The sequence below is a fragment of the Microtus ochrogaster genome, chromosome 24, assembly GCF_000317375.1.
Source record: "Microtus ochrogaster isolate Prairie Vole_2 chromosome 24, MicOch1.0, whole genome shotgun sequence".
Classification (NCBI taxonomy): Eukaryota; Metazoa; Chordata; class Mammalia; order Rodentia; family Cricetidae; genus Microtus; species Microtus ochrogaster.
Window position 1 is genome coordinate 36,974,072 of NC_022024.1, and position 20,546 is coordinate 36,994,617.

The 20,546-nt window shown below is 46.9% G+C and overlaps 2 protein-coding genes across 4 annotated transcripts in view; one reads left to right on the forward strand and one right to left on the reverse strand.

Moving 5' to 3' along the window:
• Timp3 (TIMP metallopeptidase inhibitor 3) overlaps window positions 1-16,925 on the forward strand; it is a 48,462-nt gene extending 31,537 nt beyond the window's left edge. Inside the window, exons 2-5 of the mRNA XM_005358263.2 lie at window positions 6,081-6,163; window positions 11,586-11,697; window positions 12,219-12,340; window positions 13,240-16,925. Coding sequence (XP_005358320.1) covers window positions 6,081-6,163; window positions 11,586-11,697; window positions 12,219-12,340; window positions 13,240-13,437 — 515 coding nt within the window. The 3' untranslated portion in view covers window positions 13,438-16,925. The remainder of the gene's footprint in view (window positions 1-6,080; window positions 6,164-11,585; window positions 11,698-12,218; window positions 12,341-13,239) is intronic.
• The window catches only part of Syn3 (synapsin III), a 391,824-nt gene that overhangs the window by 237,907 nt on the left and 133,371 nt on the right, over window positions 1-20,546 (reverse strand). For 2 of the 3 annotated variants that reach the window (XR_003377952.1, XM_026784484.1), the window contains exon 6: window positions 19,077-19,166. Coding sequence is in view for 2 of the 3 variants with exons in the window: in XM_026784484.1 (XP_026640285.1) it covers window positions 19,077-19,166 (90 nt within the window). In the remaining variant the exon portion in view is untranslated. Of the gene's footprint in view, window positions 1-1,270; window positions 2,069-19,076; window positions 19,167-20,546 lie in introns of those variants that run through there. The other variant, XM_026784485.1, reaches the window with a different exon arrangement.

The window sequence follows — 20,546 nt, forward strand, 5'->3', positions numbered from 1 at the left end:
ACTCCTTTACCCCCGGTCAGGCACAGGCCTCAGTATGGTGGATAGACAGAGGTTTATCTGACTTACCAACTGAGAATTGTCCTTATCCCATTTTGATGTCTCAAAAGCTAAGAAAGACTTGGTTGTCTTAGGCAGCTTACACAAGAGAGCTACTTGTTTATTTTTAAGTCATCCTCTTTCCGTGTGGCGTAGTGTATGTGAAAATCACATTGGTTAACTTCATGTATCCAGCCCAAATGTATTAGATAGAAGCCTGTGATGTTTTGGTCTTCCTGAACCAGAGAGGAGCAGCTGATCAAACAAAGCATTTACTTTGGGAGCCCACACTCTACTGGGGAAATATAGGTCAGCAAGCACGTGACCTGAGGGTGCCAAGTGTCAGGCAGGGCCCAATAGGGCTAGAGCACGGTGGGGTGAGTGTGGGCTTGAGGAAGGGTGTGCAGGGAAGCATTAGACATTAGAGATGGCACCCATGACCAGGTTGTAACAAACAGGCGATGAAGGGAATATGCAGGAGTGAAGCCTGGGTGTCCAACCTTAGCAACTGCAAGGGTAAAGACTGTGGGGTGTGAGTTTGGAGTAGTGGGCTTAGGACTAGACCAGGCTGCCCTTCCCTGAGATGGAGAAGGCCCCCAGAGGGCCTGGTTATGGGTGTGGCCTATTACCAGGAGCTCTGTGTTGGACTAAGTGGTACCTCACATGGCTTAGTAGAATCCCAGGTGTGAGTGCCTTAGTATGAGGCCTAAGAGCCATGGAACTCCTGGGTTTGGGGGCTCCAGGTGGGTGGGAATTCACTCACAGGCTGAATAGAAAACCACAGTTGGAAGTTCATGATTGAGAGCACATAGTTGGTTGGACTGAGCCTCTTGGATGTTATGGGTGATTCTGACAAACTGGCTTTGAAGAGGTGGGAAGAGAACCCAGGGTCCTATGAGGGGAGAAAGTACCTGTGAGATTGGTAATCATAACCCACTATTTATAAGCTAGGATGGGAAGTGGCTGCATTGACTGGATCAACATGCCTGTGCCTCCTGCTCTTTCAGACTGTATTGCTAGCGGTCTTCTTGGTCTGAGCGTCTGACTTCAGCCTTTTTAGGGAGATTTTTAGAGTTTGGGTCATGACACCCACAAGACTGAGTACCAGGAAGATGCAGGGGCTTCTAAGTCCCCTTCATCTTCATTCCTGCTGTCTTGTCCTCAAATATGGATACATTAAGGGTCCCTTAAGGAGCAACAGGTTCCTGAGGACCTTGAAAAGGATGAGGGCAAGGGGATGCTATCTATCATCAGGGGAAGGCTTCTGTTTTCCTCTGAAAAACCAAAAAAATATTACAAATCTGTAAGTAACTGTCCATCTCCCTGCCCCTGAATCACCTGCTCATCTCCATGGTTGCAAAGTGTTTTATACATACAAACACATTGTCCTGTGATTGGAAAGCACAGTAAGCTAAATAAATGATTTACCATTATCTGTTGATGGTGATTATTAGTAGATTCTTGTTATTAATAAGGGAGAGGGGAGGGAGGGAGGGAAGAAAGGAGGGAGGGACAGAGAGACAGAGAGAGAATGGGAGGGGTAGCCTTAAGGTTGATTGAGTTGATGAAGGTTTGTGGGGGACACATCAGGCATCCCCTTTCAGGTCCCATTAGGGTTGACAATGGTAATAGAATACAGTTATGAACTATTACGCAAAGATTCAATGGCAGTCTTCTTTCTTGGGACCACTCTTCATTTTCCTCCACACTGAGAGGCAAAAACGGCTCAGTAGGTACCAATAACAGGCATAGTAATTCCCATCCTACAGAGTCACCCCGGAGGGAACACAGTGAAGTCTACACAGCCCTTGGCACATAGGGCACAGTCCGTCAATGGGAGTCTCTATCAATATAGTCTAGTTCCTTTCTTCACTACGCTTGCAGGTGCGAGGCGAAGAGATGCAGGAACTGGTGGGGTGGGTGGGCAGCTGGATGAGCAAGGAATCCCTCCCTGCTCTGCCATTCTTGGACAGCTTTACACAGAGTCCCGTCTATCCTGGGGTCCACATTTCCAGAGCCAGCCACTCGGCTCCTAGGAGAGAAGAGATGGAGGGGTATAGCTTTTGATGGGGGCCTGAGATAGGTGACCCCCCATTAACTTAGGCCTTTGTTCCCCAAATTAGCCAGACCAGCAGCCCCACTGCTTATCCTTCCACACTATCAGTAGGAAAACCCGTCTTTCAGGTCAGGGAGAGGAAGGTCTTGGTTTGATTGATGGTGGTTGGATTGGTAGAGGAGGGTGGAAGGTTGTAGAGAGAGACATGGGTCGCTCTGGGATATCTTGTCCTTCTCTGAAGATGTTGATTCTAGCAGACGTGTGATTCCTAGAGATGCACCAGGGATGTGCTTGCCCTGGAACTATTACTGTTTAAAGTTTGTGCTGCTGAGGTCCCCACTGCTAACGGAAAAGGGTGGGCCATGGGGAGGAAGAAAAGTAACAACCTCACATGCTTGGAAGAGCTGTACTCTGTCTGCCTTGGTTTTTGCAAACACTGATCAACCTTCCCAAAAGAGATACACTTTCATGACTTCTTTCTCAGGTCCCTGATATATCCGAGGACTCAACATACATTTGTGGGTCTGTGAGCCAGTTCCCAAGCACCTATAGCCTGCTCTTTTCCTTTTTGTGGTCTGTAGATTGGAACCAGGGCATTCTGGGCAAGTCTTTCTATCATCCTTCTACACTCAAGCCTCTAGTCAGTTTCTTAGAAACTTTGTGTTGAAATATTATTGACTCCTTAATTAACCTCTTCCTATCTCTTTTAATCTCCATGTCCTCAGAAGCAGAGAACTCAAGACGACATAGGGAACATCAGAGGTTGAGTCAGGCAGGGCCTCCACCCTCTAGTCTCTGGCAGCACTTATGACCCTCGGCTATTTGTTCTCTGGTGCTAAACTCCACCTTGTCTCCCTGCTAGACTGCAGTCTGTGGAAGCAGGAAATTGGGCTTGTATTTCTTGCTATCATCCCTACCAAGCATTCATGCTTCCAGACACCAGCCTAGGCCATGTTCAGGCTGGCTCAGCTGCTGGAGGACATTGGGTGAGTGGCCACTCTCTGGCAGGAATAAAGAGAACCTGTGTCCAGCATGGTCCATCTCAAAGCTGCCATTTGAAAGTGGAGGGAGAGGCTAGATGTAATGTCAGCTCTAAGTCTTCTGTTGCTGTTGAAGTCTTGGACACCCACCAACCTTCTTGTTCCCCATGGTCCCTGCCTTGGCCAGTGGACTGCCTCCAGGGAAGACCTTACTGCCAAATAGGAAAGCACAGAATAACACACATCCAAGTTGCACAGGACAAACTAAAGCAAATGAAGTTATAATAATTCACGAGCCAAATAGGTAGATTTGGGGCTGGCAAGCAATTTGACTTGGAAGGGCTGTGTATCTATTTGGGAGTACAGGATGTTGTTTAATTTTAGTTCAGCTCCAGAGAAAACATTGGTGTGGCCTCTACCCTGGCCATCTCTGCTTCTGTCCCCATCTCTCTGGAGCACAGATACCACCTTGCTTGGCAGGTGCCACTAGATCACTGTTGGGTTATTTGTAGTGACAAGACTGATGGCAGAGATGCTTCAGCCTGAAGGCCTCATGCACATTAGTTCTGGGTTACCTCAAGTCTGTTTCCCTACCCTTCTCCATGATTTTTACAAGGCTGAGGTATCTGAATGAGTTTTCCTTTACCTTTGTCGCAGCCAGGAATCTCTCCTCTACCCTAATGCCATGGAAGGTTGACAGGTCTTAACTGATTGGGCTCTAGGGTAGACAGATACCAAGTGAGGTTCTGGTGGTGGGCTCAATGCTAGTGGCAGTGAGGAAAGATGCATGGTACTTGGGGTGGATCACATTCTGTTCTTGGTGCTTGTTCTTGGTCCTCATGGCAACTTTCAGACGACTGCTTTCATCACTCCCAATTTATGCATTAGGAAACTAAGGCCAGAGAGATTTAGTAAATTACCTATGGTCACATGGCAAACGTGCTGAGATTTGACTCCATACTGGAGCCTGCCAAGCCCAGGTCTTTATGGTGTTCTTCCACTAATTATAAGTGTGTCATTTATAATCAATGTGAGTGGCATTAGATCAAGAAAGCTGGAGAGATTTTAGGGGAAAGAGCTGTAGTGAGGCTGCATAGCAATAGCAGGATTTGAACTCTGATGTAACTCTCTGAGAATAAAAACTCTGTGTTTTCTCTAAACTGTCCCCAGATGAAAAACTTCCAAGCTCAGGCCATTTCAGGGTAAGAAAAGATTTGGCTGATCTTTTGTGCAGAAGCTTCCAGAAGTACCCAGCTTTATAGAGCAAACTTGCTTAGGACATTTTATGTCTAAATCAAGGTGAGCTCTTCGCAAAGCCAGGAAAGGCTAGATGCTGCTATTTAAAGAAATCTCTCTTGTCGTTTTCCTCTTAGGCAAAACCTTACTCCCTGGTTTATCATCTGGGTAAATGAAGCTGCTGAATATTAAGTCAATTCAGTTCCTCAAGAAGGAGAATCAATTGTCAAGTCCAGGTGATCTGCCTTCTGCCCAGCAGCTGGTCTGCCCCAGCGTGCCCCTGAGGTTATGGTAGATGAGTCTCTGTGGGCCTCTGGGAAGATGGCCTTCTGCCTGATACTGATGGTCTTGCAAAATGAGACATGAGAAATGGAGGCAGAGCCTTGAGGGATGTTGTTCTGGAACCTTGTCAATATCTGGCTTGTACAGCAGACCTGGAAAGAGCCACTCACCCCCTCTTAACTTGAACTGCCTCAGCTCTGGAGCTGTTTTTGCTGTGGGATTTGTATTGCTAGGATGGTAAAAAGGTCTAGAAGGGTCATTGATTCATTTAAGTTCTGATTTCATATCTAACCACAAAAGTGTGATCCAAGAAGATGTAGAGGGATGGGAACTTCGTTCCTCATGAATGTGTTTGTAAGCAAGAAATACAGAAATATTATGGGATATCTACAATGTGGGTGTGGGGGGAGAATAAGGAATCCAGCAGAAGTGTGTGTGTGTGTGTGTGTGTGTGTGTGTGAGAGAGAGAGAGAGAGAGAGAGACCCTTTCACATGTGTAAAGAGTATTCAATTCAACAAGCATTTTTTGAATATTTACTCCAAAAGTGGGTTGGAATGAGTTGCATGTTTGCTCTACGTCTGACTGAAGGAGCTTGAGTTTGGAATGTCAATAGCATCTTAGAGCTGAAGAATCAGTAAAAATGCCTCCATTCTGCAGCGCCCTAGCTTCTGCTGCTGCACTGTCCCCCTGCAGTAGCTCCCACCTTTCACGAGTTCTTAGAATCGAGGGATCTCCCCCACATCCACACTGAGAATGACCCACTTTCTGCAGGTCTCGTTTCCTCATTGATGGTTCTGCGTGGCTGGCATTAAAAACCCCTGAAGACTGCTTAGGAGAAAAGGCTGTCTTTACAGTCTACTAGAAACAGAAGGGACTGTCTCTTAACCAATTGAGTCTCACCAAGGAGTGCCAGATCCTGCACAACTGGAGATGGCATACTCTGATTGTAGGAGAAAGTTGAGAAAGTAAATAATGACTAATACTGTTGAGTATAGTAGGTGTGCACCAAGGATGCCTATTGTAGCAGTCCTTCTATTTTTGATGCCAAGGATGATGATTCTAGTAGCATTTATCTAAAGGTACATCAAAGGCAAGGATGTGTTTCACCTGCTTTGTTTCATCTAATTGCTCCAGTTCAGAGGATCTGGACTATTGTAAATCTTGTTCTAGGGATGAGAAGTTACAATCAAAGTTCCCTACTTGTCTTGTGTCACAATACCCATGAGCAGTGGGGCTGGGATGGGAACCACTCATTAGGTAGGCCCCCTCAGACCTAGACTTGGTTGCAATTCCTTGCTTAGTGGTAGGCCCTGTGGGCAATCAGAATGCTAACTTGGGGTGCTGAGGGAGCAGGAGTTCATCATATCTCTGTGGATGGGCCAGGACATAAAGAACTCCTGGTGAGATAGAGGATCAGGAAGAGTTCCCCTTCCAGGTGTGGCTCAGGCCTTTCTAACCCCCTTCTCTCTCTGTCTTGCTCTCTCTACAGTGATCCGAGCCAAAGTGGTGGGAAAGAAGCTGGTGAAGGAGGGGCCTTTTGGCACACTGGTCTACACCATTAAGCAGATGAAGGTGAGTGACATCATCACTGGCCCCAGGAGATATCTTGGGGGTTTGCCAGAAGAGTCATGGCCAAGGGAGGCCAAATGGTTGGAACTATAATGTGTGTTGGCTCAGTGTAGCCCCAGGGAGCTGCTGAGGCAGCAGGAAGAGATGGTGGCTGCTTGCTCCAAAGCCAGCACAGGCAGATTCATTCATAGGTCTTTGTTGGGCGGCTGAGCCTTGGAACCAGATGGCAGATAGCTTTGTTACTTGTTGACTGTGAGACCTCAGTACAGTTGCTGCCCTTCTTTGGCCTGTCTAAGACCTACAAGATCATAATCTTGGACCACGTGGTCCCTAAGAACCTTTGTGAGCTGAGTTGTGTTGTATCCACAGAGCCAGCGCTGTCACTAAGGTTACATGATAGGTGTCCTTTCCTCCAGTCTTCACACTGAATGAGTGCTGAGCACAGGGCCCCCTCTCTGTTTCCCAGCTTTGGTTGCCTGCCTGTATTATATACAGTCCATTAGGAATATTTGCTAAGCATATTCATACCATCAGACCATTCACCAAAGCCCATGAATGTTCCTAAGTATGCCAGGGTAGTCCAAGGAAAACAGAGAACCTGTGTCCTGGCCCTGTTTCTAATCCTAAAGAGCCCACTGACTTTGGCCTTGTGCTTTTCCAGGCCATACTGTTACCATTGATTGGTAGTGTGCTGTTGGGCTTGGCACCTCATTGTTCAAGCATCCTAATGGGTCGGGTCTTTTCTAAGCAGGAACTGACAGTAGCTGCTGGACTCATGTTCTTATGTTTGCCTAGATGGCACTGAGGACTGGGGCTTCAGCTTGAATAACTCAGCTGTTCCTCGGCCCCTGCGCTTTTATAAAAGCACCTTGCTATATGCAGATTCCTGTGTTTGCAGTCTGTGAGCCCACCAGGCTTCTTGTTTCTACCTTGGGATTGTAGTTATATACAGGGAGAAGAGACATACACTGACAACTTCAAGATGGGATGTGCTGAAGTCCTTGTGAGCTGATACCTCTTTACTCATTGCTAATTTTTGCACCCTTGGATATTAGGGAGTGTGTGTGTGTTGGGGTCTGACATTCAGTAGGCAGATCTTGGAGAATGCTTCCTATCTGATAAAAGAGATGAAGGTGAGACCCAAAGATCTGAAGAAAAATCCACAGAAAGGACAAGTGTTAAGGACCAGGTTGGACTTGACTTGGGGTTGAGGGGTGATTCACCCCTAGGTGGAGCCCAGCTATCCTAGAGGCTGACCTTTAGGCCTCTTTATTCCCTCCAGAGGCCTGTGGCTAGATGCACTAATTCTGTGGAACCTGTTGCTCTGGCTTCAATTGTGGAAACACTCCCAGGCTCTTGGTTATGTAATGTTCAGAGTCAGCCCTGGCCAGATGCCCTTGGCTGCCTGGGCTTGGTCATGAGAGCAGCTTATGTCTTCAGACAGCTGGGAGGCCAGGAATGGGTGGAGGTGGGAAGCTCCTTTGCAACCTCTGGCACTGAGGAAAGGGAAGCCAGAGCTTCTGGCTGCAGTGGAGGCCCCTTCCCCGCCTGCCCTGCTGCTTTGTCCCGAAACTTTGAGGTTGCTGCAGAGACATAGCTGCGGGGCAGGAATTCCTAAACTAGCTTGCCTTCCTTCCTGCCTTCAGGGTGTAGAGGACCAAGTTACCAGAGGCCTTTCTGTGGCAGAATGTCCCAGGTTTGTGTCACACCCACAAGTGGGAGTTGTTTAGAGGCAAACTAACTTGTACTTTCACCCACCAGCCTGCCAGCACACCACTCCCAGGCTTGGCTTGCTCAGACTCTCTGTTCACTGTCCTTCAGCTGGGCATCCAATGTAGGGCTTTTTCCCTTATTCCTGACGAGGTTCAATGGGAAGTGATGTGCCAAGAGTCGTGTATTTAATTAAGGGCATATATGAGTTTCAAGTTGAGGCGCTAGGGGACCTTTCCTAATCGTGTGTGGCTCTTGATGTGCAGCCTGCAGAAGGTATAACGAGAGAGAGAGAGAAGGAGAGAGAGAGAGAGAGAGGCGCTAGGGGACCTTTCCTAATCGTGTGTGGCTCTTGATGTGCAGCCTGCAGAAGGTATAACAGGAGATTCTTTGGAGGGCAGCTTGTTTCTCAGTCTTATCTAAAGTCTTTCATTAGTTCTAACTCTATTTCCAGCCCTGAGTTATGACCCACAAACTGGTCAATGCTTTCTTTATCTAGAGATACCTTCTGCCTTCCTGTCAGAGCAGGTACCAGTTGGGAATGGGCGTCTGCCCATTCACCGCCATCCTCCTCAGCCTCCTCTGTGCTTAGCACTGGACTGTAAGATGGGGAGACAAGGTCATGCTTGTCACAGTTAACATGACGTTAGCAAGTAACACTTGGAAGTAATGTAACAGTTAAGATTGTATGAGTAGAAAGTGACAAACTATAGGGTCTTTACCACGGGGGTCTTGGAGGACAAGGAAATAACAAAGTAGGGACCTACAAGCAGACTGAATGCTCATTTCTGCCTACTGTGGGGGCTTCCCTCACCTGCTCATGTCTAGTTCCCTCTGGGGACTTAAAAGGCCAGGTTGCCAGTTCTTTATCACATGTTCTAAGTGTGATTGGCTGGGTGGGAAGCACATAGTGTTTGGGAAAATCACTGATGGACTTCTGGTGATGAGGAAAATTGAGAATGTTCCCACTGGCCCTAACAATAAACCCAAACTGCAAGTGGTAATCTCACAGTGTGGGGAAATGTAATCTAGACCAAGACTGAACCAAGTCTTCTGTGTTGGGTGACACTCTCCCTTGAGTCAGACAAGCTGGACTGACCTCTGCCTCCTCCACAACGTATGAACCAGGAAGTATCACAAATCAGAACCAAGATCTTATTTAAATTTTGAACTGTAAATAAAAGATTTAAAAAAAAAAAAAGGCCAGGTTGGGGTTGCTGGTGTGTGATCTAACAGGTGACTGGTAGAGAAAGTGAGTGACAGCCAAGCCTGCGAGACTGGCGTTGGTCCCTAGAGGTTTTGTATTGTGGATTAGACTACCCCAGAGGATCAGACACGGAAGCCAGGCAGCCCTGGAGCAGGACTGGAGGAACTTAGAGAACAGAGGACAGAAAGTCAGCACATCTAACCTCTGGGAGCAGGCACACAGCCTTCTCTTGGACATACCTTGAGTGCACACAGACCCACAGTGTGGGAGTGAGGGGGGTAAGGCTATAAGAATATGGAGGGAACTTATTGTAAACCTGTACATAGAGATTAGCCGGGATTGAGCTGTGGTGCAAATGTGGAAGTTTCCAGAACTAGCCTCTGTCATTTGTGGGGGCCTTATCTCCCATCGGGACCATGGGAAAGCAGTTTGTTTTGCCAGGGGCTATTGTTTGTACAGCACTGATTTACTTTCAGGCAGGCTGCAAGGGACAACACGTGGGGGACATTATGTCCCAGTTGGTCCCAGGGGGACATGTGCTGGTCATATGCTTTGCCTGTCCTGACTGGGGGCAGGACGGATCTGCTGGGCAGCTGGAATGTGCTGGGTCCTTTCCTCAGCGGTTTGTCTAAGCAAAGAGCGCCAGCAGGGCTTCCTCCAGCTGCAAGACCCCCTGACCTTCAGGCCTCAGGGAGCCATTGTCCTCCAAAGCCTGAGACCCTTACAGTACAAGATCTTATCTAGCTTTTGCTGGAACCTTCTGTGTTGTCAAGCGTCATCGACTAAATGCTTAGTAGAAATATTTGCCAAAACCCAACTCCTTATGAGCAGTTAGTTACCTGGCACAGAAGTCAGTGAAACTTGTTCTTTTATAGGTCATGGTGATGGTACTTCATTCACATAAGAGTCTTAAATGTGTTTCCTGTGGAGCCTGAGTGGTCGATACAACCACCATCTAACAAGCCATAGACCTTGTCTGACTCTCCAGCCCTGATCCCCCATGGTGTAACTGAACTGCAGAAGGGTTCTACTCCAACCCATCAGGACAGTGCACTCTGTAAACAAGGAGAGGCCTCTGGACTGTGTAGCTTCAACAGATGGCTTTGTGCCCTGCTACCCTTTTGCCAATTAGAAGATGAGGACTGAAAAAGAGCCCATCAGGCTCAGTGGGGTATTTGTGAGGCACCAGTGGCGTATACTGTCTGGCTTGTATTAATTACCTGGATAATTAATAGTTCATGCTAGGGATATTTTCCTATTGTGAGGCTCTTAGGGGAGGACCAGTGACAACCAGGCATTCAAGGCCCCCTGAGAGGTAAGGATCAGGCCAGGTCTGAGTGTCCGCCTCCACCTTCCCTGGCTCACAGTTGATTGCATGTGGCCTCAGTAGATCAGGACTTGTGTGACACAGATGGACTCATTCTAGAATTGCAGAATGTAGTCAGTCTCTGTCAGAGTCACAGCAAGTACTCCAAGCACATGCTGACGAAGGACCCACGGGAGTTAGAAATGGAAGAAAGAAACTGCTCATCGTGAGGAAACCCTGGGTCCTTAACTTCAAGGGCCGAAAGGGGAGGTGGTAACAGGTGACCTTTTAGACCACAGACCATGGGTTGTCTAGCTGGACTTTTTGTTGCTGTTTACCAACCGTACGACTACAGACAAACTTGTGAGCCTGTCCAAGGCTCAGAGTCCACATCTTTAAAGTGGGTACCAAGGCTCCTGTCTCTCAGGTCCTAGGCATTAGTGCCTAGATATTCTAGCAATCTCCTAAATTCAGTGTTGTCACTAACATTGGGCCTGGATCTCTCTGTACCCAAGGCTCTTCTACATATCACAGGAAGATTATCAACACCCCTACTCTGTCCACTCTCCTGCCATTGTCTTGTGTTTCAAATGTTTCCAAGGGGGTGTAGCCTTGCCTCTGGTTTAGAGTGACTTGATTCAGCCACCTAGATGAATTTTACATGGTTTAGTCTAGAAATAATAATATACTTAATTAAGAAGTTTTGGGTTTTTTTTTTCACATTCATGTATATGTGATTCATCTTGCGTAAAGGAATTCAGTGCCACCCCGGAAGCAGAGTAGAGTTTTTGGTACCCACTCTCCAGGCTCTTGTGAGGATGCTGCAAGGATGCTGCTATGTATGATGTCAGCGTGTCACAGAGATGTCATGTGAAGACCAGCTGGCGGGCTAGCTATCACCTTGAAACTGGCATGGAGCACATGGAACTTTTCATAATAGCTGCTTTGGATCTGTGAAGGGGTATTGTAGTTTGAGAGAAAAATAGGTAGAAGAGTAGGGTAGGGCAGCTGAATGAGACATGGACCTGGCCCAGGGAAAAGAATAGATGTCCTTCTCTGGTGTGTAGGGAACCCTGTGGTGGTGAGTTAATAGCCTGCCACTGACAGGCTGGGCGGGGGATCCAGAAACTCATATGCTACACAGCAGCATGCTGATTGGGCCTGGGACCCTTTCTCATGATCATATTCCATTTTGCCCACAGATGTACCGAGGCTTCAGTAAGATGCCCCATGTGCAGTACATCCACACGGAAGCCTCTGAAAGTCTCTGTGGCCTTAAGCTAGAGGTCAACAAATACCAGTACCTGCTGACAGGTAAGAGTCACTGGGAGCACCAAGGCACTCTTCCCTTGCTCTGCATCTGCCACAACCCCACAGCCCCGAGTCAGTGGCATACTGAGGGTCATAGTCATGTGTCTCATGAAGTGAAGGGTCTATCTTGCTTACCCAGTACTGGCTGGCAGCCTTGGCTCCATTGTGCACCTGCCTGTGTCCTGATTTTGTCTTGATTTTGTGGTATCTTGGCTTTAACACAACTAGAAAGCAATTGTCAGTCAATATGTCTTATGCCATTGGTTTGTCTTATGTCACAGACCGCTCTCTAGGCTGTCATTGTAATGGCAACATGCAAAACCCTAAGGAATCTGAGACCTGATGGCTTTGAGACCGTCAGCGTAAAGCTCAATATCTTAAGATCCAGTATCATTTGGAAAACAGGCCAGAGTTCATGTCTGAAGGGGTTGGGGAAGGTATCACCAACCCAGGGTCAGTGCCTGGCCCTGGCAGTCCAGGGCTCTGACTAAATGCCTATTCCCTTGCCTCCTGTCCCACTTCAGGCCGTGTCTATGAAGGCAAGATGTACACAGGGCTGTGCAACTTTGTGGAGAGGTGGGACCAGCTCACACTGTCCCAGCGCAAGGGGCTCAATTACCGCTACCACCTGGGTTGCAATTGCAAGGTGAGTTCTGTAGGGTCAGCTTCTGGAAGCTTTAGTTCCTGCTGTGTAGGGACAGAGAGCCTACTGGGGGTGGTGCAGGGATGGTAAGGAATGCTGCCCTGAGGCAAGGCAGGCAAGGAAGCTCTGAAGAAAGCCTTTGTTTGTTTTCCCTTACTGAATGGTGCCTACTTGGCATCTGCTGGGTTATGAGGGCTCTTCAGCATCTCAGCCCCTCCCAGATGTTCAAGGCTATGATAGGTACAGGAACTTTCCCTGGAGGATTCTGCCAGGCTGTCCTAAGTAGGTTCACTCTGACGGCTGACTCACTGGAGTCCCTGCCCAGGTGGGCAAGCTGGCTGAGGCTTGCTGACATCAGCTGCTGCTTAGCACCTCTCTTCAACTGGGTCCAGTCCCTTCCCCAAGTACAAAGCCATGGGAGGGAGTTGAGTCACTCTCTCTCCTCATCCCCAGAATAATCTCCTGTGCTCTTAATTACTTAATTGTTCATTATACAGGCAAGAAATAAGGGCTCAGAGATCTTTGCTCTGTGATCCTGGGTTATATAGCTTGCTGAGTCTGACTTCCAACCCAAGGCTACTGAACTCTAAAGTGCATTGCTTTCATCTTTCTAATTCCTTCATTTCCTACAACAGTGGCAGTCTCCCCTTCCCACATCTAGTCTGGGACTCATACATTTTGTGACCTGGAACAAGCTGAGTCTCTTTATTTATAGAAGAGAGTTAGAACTGCACCAAAAGTTTAGAGGGACTGTTTCTGTTACCCAGTAGATGCTCAAGGGTGTGAGCTAGTCGCTAGTGTAACTATACTGTCAGCATTAAAGAGCAGGGGCCCCAGAGTTTGAATCCAGGCTGGGCCTGCCATGGTGCAGTACCCTAACTATGGCTTGTGTATCACTGCAGATCAAGTCCTGCTACTACCTGCCTTGCTTTGTGACCTCCAAGAATGAGTGTCTCTGGACCGACATGCTCTCCAATTTTGGCTACCCCGGCTATCAGTCTAAACACTACGCCTGCATCCGGCAGAAGGGTGGCTACTGCAGCTGGTACCGAGGATGGGCCCCTCCAGACAAGAGCATCAGCAACGCCACAGACCCCTGAACGCAGACCTGTCCCACCTCACCTCCTTCCCATCCCACTGAGCCTCCCGGACACTAACTCTTCCCAGATGATGACAATGAAATTAGTGCCTGTTTTCTTGCAAATTTAGCACTGGGGACACTTAAAGTCTCTGCTGTCTATGGAGTTGATTTGGAACTACCCTCCTGGCCCTGCCCCTCCCCCTTCTTTTTTGGTTTTGACATCACCCATTTCTAACTGGGAATCTCTGGTGCCAAGTCAGAAAGAAAGAGCACGTATACTCCTCTTCTTCATGATATATAATCTATATTTTTTTAGGAAAACAAAAATTGAAAAATTCTATGCCATTTGGGCATTTAATAGCTACTCCTTTTTCTTCCTCTCTAGACCCACATCCAGTTACACTTCTTCATCCTAGTATACAAAGAGTATAGATAAGGAAGTTGGCACAGGTCCAACTGTTTCCCAGTCAGTCAAGGACAGCAAGCAGACAGACACCAGGTATTTCAAAGACCTTAACCACAGAGGATAGACAACTGTGTATCTGGATCAGATGGTCTGTCTGTTCGTGTCTGCTTGTCGGAGTGAGGGAGGGAAGGGGCAAATGGCAGGAGCAGGTCTGAGGTGACATACAGTTCCCCAGCCCTGTGATACTTGGGTTGATTAGATCTTTCAATCCTGGAGCAAGCATATGTCAGAGTAATAGAGCTTTCTGAGTTCATGAAGACTTAAGCATCTGCCCGAGTTGAGCATGTCTGTCTGTACAAAAATTCAGACAAAGTGTTGGGACGAACATCTTTTCTTTCCTGCCTCCCATGAGAGACATCCTCCTGGGAATTCTTGGGGAAGTTTGGCTCGAAGCTTGCCAATGTATAATCTGAAGAAACATACACCAGACACTATCCACAGATATAGTCAAGTAGATCTGGGTAGAGGATACTATTTCCAAAGTAGTGTTTAGCTCATCTAGGGGGACGTGTTTATATACACATTTTCATATACCCATAGGGGATTATGAGCTAATTTTTATAGGACACAGAATTCTATTCAATGCTGTTAAATATGCGAATCGTTTAATCTCTTTTCTTTTTATTGTTTGATGGGAAATTGTGACATTCCAAGTTGACTTTTTTTTTTCCATTTGAATTAAAATTTTGAAACTCCGAAAACCCTCAACACCCTCTTGTCCCTATAACTGGGGTCATCTGACCTCTCACCTCCTTTCTTCCTTCTGCTTAGTGTTTGGGTGCCCTTCACTTAATTGCCTTACTGGCCATCTGATGGCAGGTGAGTGTGAGAGCAGGTTAGGGGGTCTCCACACGAGATGGACAGCTGCATAGCGTCCTGCTTCGGTGGAATGCCTCCTCTCCTGGATCTGGGGACAGCATACTCTTCTTCCCCAGCTCAGGAGTGGGTGAACATTACCTCCTGAGGTGGTCACCTCTCAGAATGAACACGGTTGGTCACTGAGGGAGCCAGGCTCTGCCATCAAACTATAGGCCTCTTTTTGTGTTGTATTTTTGTTTTTCAAAATAAAACTATAATATAAATTTTCCTATTAAATAAGATTATTTTAAGTTTTAGTGTCAAAAATGCATTTCCGGTAGTAGATGATAATGTGTATTTTACAGAGTCTGAGGTGGTGAGGTGGTGACATTTAACACAGTTACTCTGTCTCTTTTCAGATTATGGGTATTTACCCTCTATTAGTACCATATCTTCGGTTCATTCCACATTAGGAGACGTAGTTACCAATTATAAGTAGAGAGAGAGAAGCCAACACGTTCCAGCGTCTGCCCCCCACCCCACCCCACAGGAAGGCAGTTCAGGCGATGGGTGTCAAGTTTCCTCTTGGTTGATTTCATTTCCCCTGTGCTCACAGGGAACAGAAGGCACAACCCTTTCCATGATGTGGAGCAAGAGGAGCTGAGGTTAAGGGGTGACTTATTGTCTGGGGTTCTTTGCTTCAACCTTAGAGTCCTCCTAACATGGAGCTCCCGATCTACCCAGCTCAAGTGCTCTCCCGTGTGCGCACGCGTGTCTCTTCCAAGAGGCCTTTAAGGCATTCTCAATCCCTGTGTAATAACCTCAACTCCTAGAGGGAGAAGCCTAAGGTGAGGCCTGAAGGTGAGACACCTGATGCTAACCCGTTAATCAGCTGGCAGAACCGTGGCCGCAGTTGGCTGTGGAGGCCCCGGCGAGAAGTTCTGGGCAAGGAGGGATTCTGGAAAGTCACGTCATCGGAGGGAGGGTTTTTGGGCTTTCTATAAGCTATAGCTTTGTTTATTTCACCTGTTCACTTACTGTATAATTTAAAATCATTTATGTAGCCGAGACACTTTGGTATTTCAATCATATCGTGAATGTTTTATTTTGCTAAAATCATGTGCCATGCGTAGGCTGTCAGTGTACACTGTGTCTAAGAGAAGAAAGAGAAAAAGAAAAAGAAAGGAACCCCCATGCCTTTTCCTGATTCAAATTCTACAGTAGAACGGAGGGTAGAATACTGAGATGCAAGCATTCAGCTAGACTGGAGTTCAAGGAAATAGAAGGTACTAGAAGCAGCCTCCTCCAGCCTCCTCCCCCATAGAATCCCAAGGGTGGGAAGGAGAAGAAGAAAACAAAACAGAAACAAAAGCACACTGATGTCCTTGTCCTGTATCAGCTACTCCTGGGTCACCTGCCACCCACTTCCCAAGACCCTTTCTCCTGCTCACCCAGGAAGCTGTGGTTTCTGCAAAGTCCGTGACCATGGCAACTGTGACACCAAGCTCTCTTTGTCTCATCCAGGCATCTTTTCTTATACATAGGCTTTTGCTTCCCAGGACTGCACTCTGCTGTAGCCAGGGTGGGGAGCATAAAGAAACCCCAGTACCTACCTTCTCCAGTCCTAACCCTGCCAAACAAACCCTGTTTCATGTTGTGCTTCTTAAACAATAAAAGACACACAATGACTTTTGGGGATAGCTCTTTCTGGGAGAAAAATGTGGATCCAGGAAGCATTACCCTTCCTTGCCTCACACCAAGGGGCAGTAGGTGGTTGGCTCCCAGCTACTTAAAAGTTCAAAACATCACTCTAGTATTTGTATCAGAGAAAAATTAAAAAAAAAAAAATCTAGTCTAATGGCAGAAGCACAATGAAATGGGAAAAGGCAGGAGAGGTGGTCTCAACAGACTTAAGTTGGCTATTTAGATTGAGGAGGAGAGGACCTAAGAACATGACCATGCTCTGATGACAGGGGTACCTTAGATTCTCTATGACTACTTTTCCTCTAGCCAGTTGGCTGCGCTGAAGCCCAGTAATGATGAAGAGACACCAACCAGAGAAAACCCTGTCTAGAAGGAATGTATTTGTTGCTAAATTTTGTAGCACTGTTTACAGTTTTCCTCCATGTTATTTATGAATTTTATATTCCGTGAATGTATATTGTCTTGTAATGTTGCATAATGTTCACTTTTTATAGTGTGTCCTTTATTCTAAACAGTAAAGTGGTTTTATTTCTATCACACACCTGCTGTCTCTCTTGCCTTCTTGTGTCCTGTCCTGGTGGGTGATATTGGTATCGAAAAGGATCTGGCAAGCAGGTTCTGCCTGTCCTCCTCCACACTCCTGCACACAACCCCCTTCCACCCATGTCTACAGCTCGGGCCACCTTAACTAAACCCCTTTCGTGGCAACAGATTTCAAAAGAGTATCCTTAGCCCCTTCTGCCTACTAACCTAGCATGAATTTTACTCCTTCACCCTACTGGCAGGATCCAGTGTTCAGAAGATTTTTTTTTTTATCTAATCACCTGTGGGTGAACAGGGCTGGGATCTGTCTCAGCCTAACTCATGTTTGCCTCTGAGAATTCCACGGCCAGGCCGGAGTGAGAGTAGAAGCTTGCCGGCAGCCATAGTTGATGATGGTGGTGTAAAGGAAACCCTGAGTGAAGCTCCTAGTTGGGAATGCCAGGAATTCCTCAGGCCCTAGGACAACTGGGGAGCTACTCTCCACTACATAGGGCCACCTAACTGTGAGCCCTCGCTCGCCAGTGTTCCCAGGTCATGGTCTTTGCCCCTGTTTGAAAAGCACCCACCATATGCCAGGCACAACATTACACATAGACTTTCACAGATCCTTATCAACCTGCTTCTCTACCACTCTCAATGAGACTAAATTCTTGTCTAAAATCTAGTCAAGGTGGTGATTAGCAACCAACCATGCTTTAAAGTCAAACCCTGAAATATCTTAGTTAGTTTATACATTTTCTGTGTTATTTATACCTTGCCACTGTAGTGATCAAATACCCAGGAGAAATATCTTGTGGGGGCGGGGGATTTATTTTGCTTTGGTTCTTAGTTCACTGTGCCCAGGAGGTTGTGATAGGACCAGCAGCTTTCATCATGGTAGACCAGAATTAAAAGAGAATATCTAAACCCCAGCCTTCCTCCATTTCCTTTAATCCCATCTGGACCCCCATCTTCATAGATGGTGCTTTCCACATTTCAAGTTGGTCTTTCCTGGCTCAGTTAATCCTCTCTGGAAAGCCCCCGACAGACACTGAGAAAGTAATCTGTGTGTTTTTCATTCCAATCAAATTAATAATTCAGATTTACCATTACACCACTCAGACCAACCAGACACGCTGGATACTGTGACTGATGGGTACATACAGTAGAGAGACAACCCCAATGAGAGCCAAAACATCATGGATTCTGTGAGTAATAGGTAGATACAGTAGACAGACAACCCCAATAAGTTCCTCAGACATCATGGATTCTATGACAGATGGGTAGATTCAGTAGACAGACAACCCCAATGAGAGTCTCAGACATCCTAAATTCTGGGAGTGACGGGTAGATACAGTAGACGGACAACTAGCAAGAGCCTCTGATTGACTAGATTGCTTCCACTGAAGCCTGCAGTCCTACCTGGCAGTGTCTTCAAACAGGCTTGTCCAGTTCAACAGTCAGAGCCTGAGATTTTACAATCAGACCACAGTCCCCAGTACAATGAGTACATTACTCTTGTTCCCTGAGATTTCTATTTCATGCAAGGCCAAGTAAGCTGACCATGCACCAATCACATAAGCAGGCACGATGTAGGCTGATTCCAGCAGCTCAAAACTCTTCTACCAAAATTCTAACTGTAGGCATTAGTCTTAAACCTTCCAAATAGTAGTAAAGTTACAAACTCTCAGGTTGGCCCTAGTAGACTCCCAGAGATAACACAGGTGCACTTCAAAGAATGGAAATTGAACATATAAGTACATTGCTCTTTAATAATCAGCTCAAATAAAATAGTACATATTTTATTAAAATTACAGTAGAAACCGGTCCCATGAAAAATTGTGCTGAAGGTAACATTTTACTATAAAAATATTTTTGTCCTTTATATTCAACCTCTGATTCCAAGGATGCCAGCTTAAGACATCATTTGATGTGTCTTACAGAACGCCAAATACCTTTGTTAGTTGCCCTACTGCCTGAAACTCCCCTGGAGAAGCTGAACCTTCCCCCAGGGAACGCTAGACATTTCCACAAGCACAGGACATGAAGGCTCCTATGTGGAGACCAGATAACCAGGGAGCAAGCCGTGAGCTGCCCAGAGCTCGGGAGACAGACATATAAGGCCATCCCACATCACGAAGATACGCAGAGATTAAAAAGGCACTCACCATTGGCTTGTGGTTGGGGAAAAATGTTTGCTCCACGAGTGGAAACTTCTCAGGACCCAAAGAACGGAAGATCTTAATGAGCTGAGAGAACTGGGAGAGAAAAGGAGATCATTACCCAGTCAGGGTTTCCCCCCACTCAATCCTGACCTTCAAGCATTTGTCCTGGGCTGAGTTCTAGAAGCTGTTGCTCACCGCTAGGATAAAAAGCCAACTTCCTTGGCTGGTTGTCACCCTCTCTTTTCCCCTTTGTGCCTGCCCCTGAGCCGGGAGGTAGGCAGGTCACTGGCTTCACAGTTCAACTACGTTTTACGAGCACTTAACTGCGTGCTCGGCCATTTCACAGAAGGTCCTTTTCCCCAGCACAACCTGTTGGGGGGTTCTGCCATCCTCTGCCTGCAATGCCTGTATTTCGAGGATAGCACTGTAGGTATTTCATGATAGTCACTCTGAGTCCAGACACTCTCATTCAGATTTTTACTGTTACTAGCTTTGAGACCTGGAGGGGCAGGTTCAGAAACCCGTTTCCTAAATTGTAAATGGAGAATATATATAAAAAAAATCTCACTCACTGGATTGCTAGGACACTAACTGCCTAGTTCATGGGGGTGATTAATGTTTCTGCATTTACAACTCTATACATTCTGAACATGCAGACAGGTCCCCCACTGTACATCACTTATTTCTTACTTCCTAATTGGTCCTCATATTAGCTTGTGCTTCCAGAGTAAGGGTCAGATCCAGTGGTCATCACACAGTGCCATGCAGAGCTCACGCGGCATCTGGCATTATGTATGATGATTAGGACAACACTCCAAGTCTGCCAGGCCAGGTCTAGTGGAAGACAGGCAATGCTACAAGGTTGAGATGCTAAGGTGTTGCTGATGGGGAATTTGGGACATAGAGGAGACCATGGGTTATCAGGAAGGCTTGTTGTACCTATTCTATAAGAGGAAGAAGGGTACTCCATGTGTTGAAGGAGATGACTGTCTTTGAAGGCCTTCAATGGCTTCCATGGCTGTGGCCTCAGGTGCAGGGGGATGGTGAGGAAGCAGGCAAAGGGTGGTCTATCACAGGTCATCATGAGCTTTAAGAGGCTAGGCTAGGATCTTACTCAGAAGGCCAAGGAGAATTACAGTTGGATACCAGAAGGACAACTTGGACTTTGCAAACACAGGTACATGGTGGCTAGAAGAAGAGCCACATTCTGTGCCAGAAAATGCCAGGATCTTAGACAAAGAAATAAGGAAGCTGGGGAAATGCCTGATTTATACTGGGCTTCTGTGCACTCTTGGGGAATAGCCCACACATGTAACACAGAACAGAGTCATTCCAAGACGGGCGGTGGTGGCTCATGCCTTTAATCCCAGCACTGGGAGGCATAGGCAGGCAGATCTCTGTGAGTTCGAGACCAGCCTGGTCTACAAGAGCTAGTTCCAGGACAGGCTCCAAAACCACAGAGAAATCCTGCCT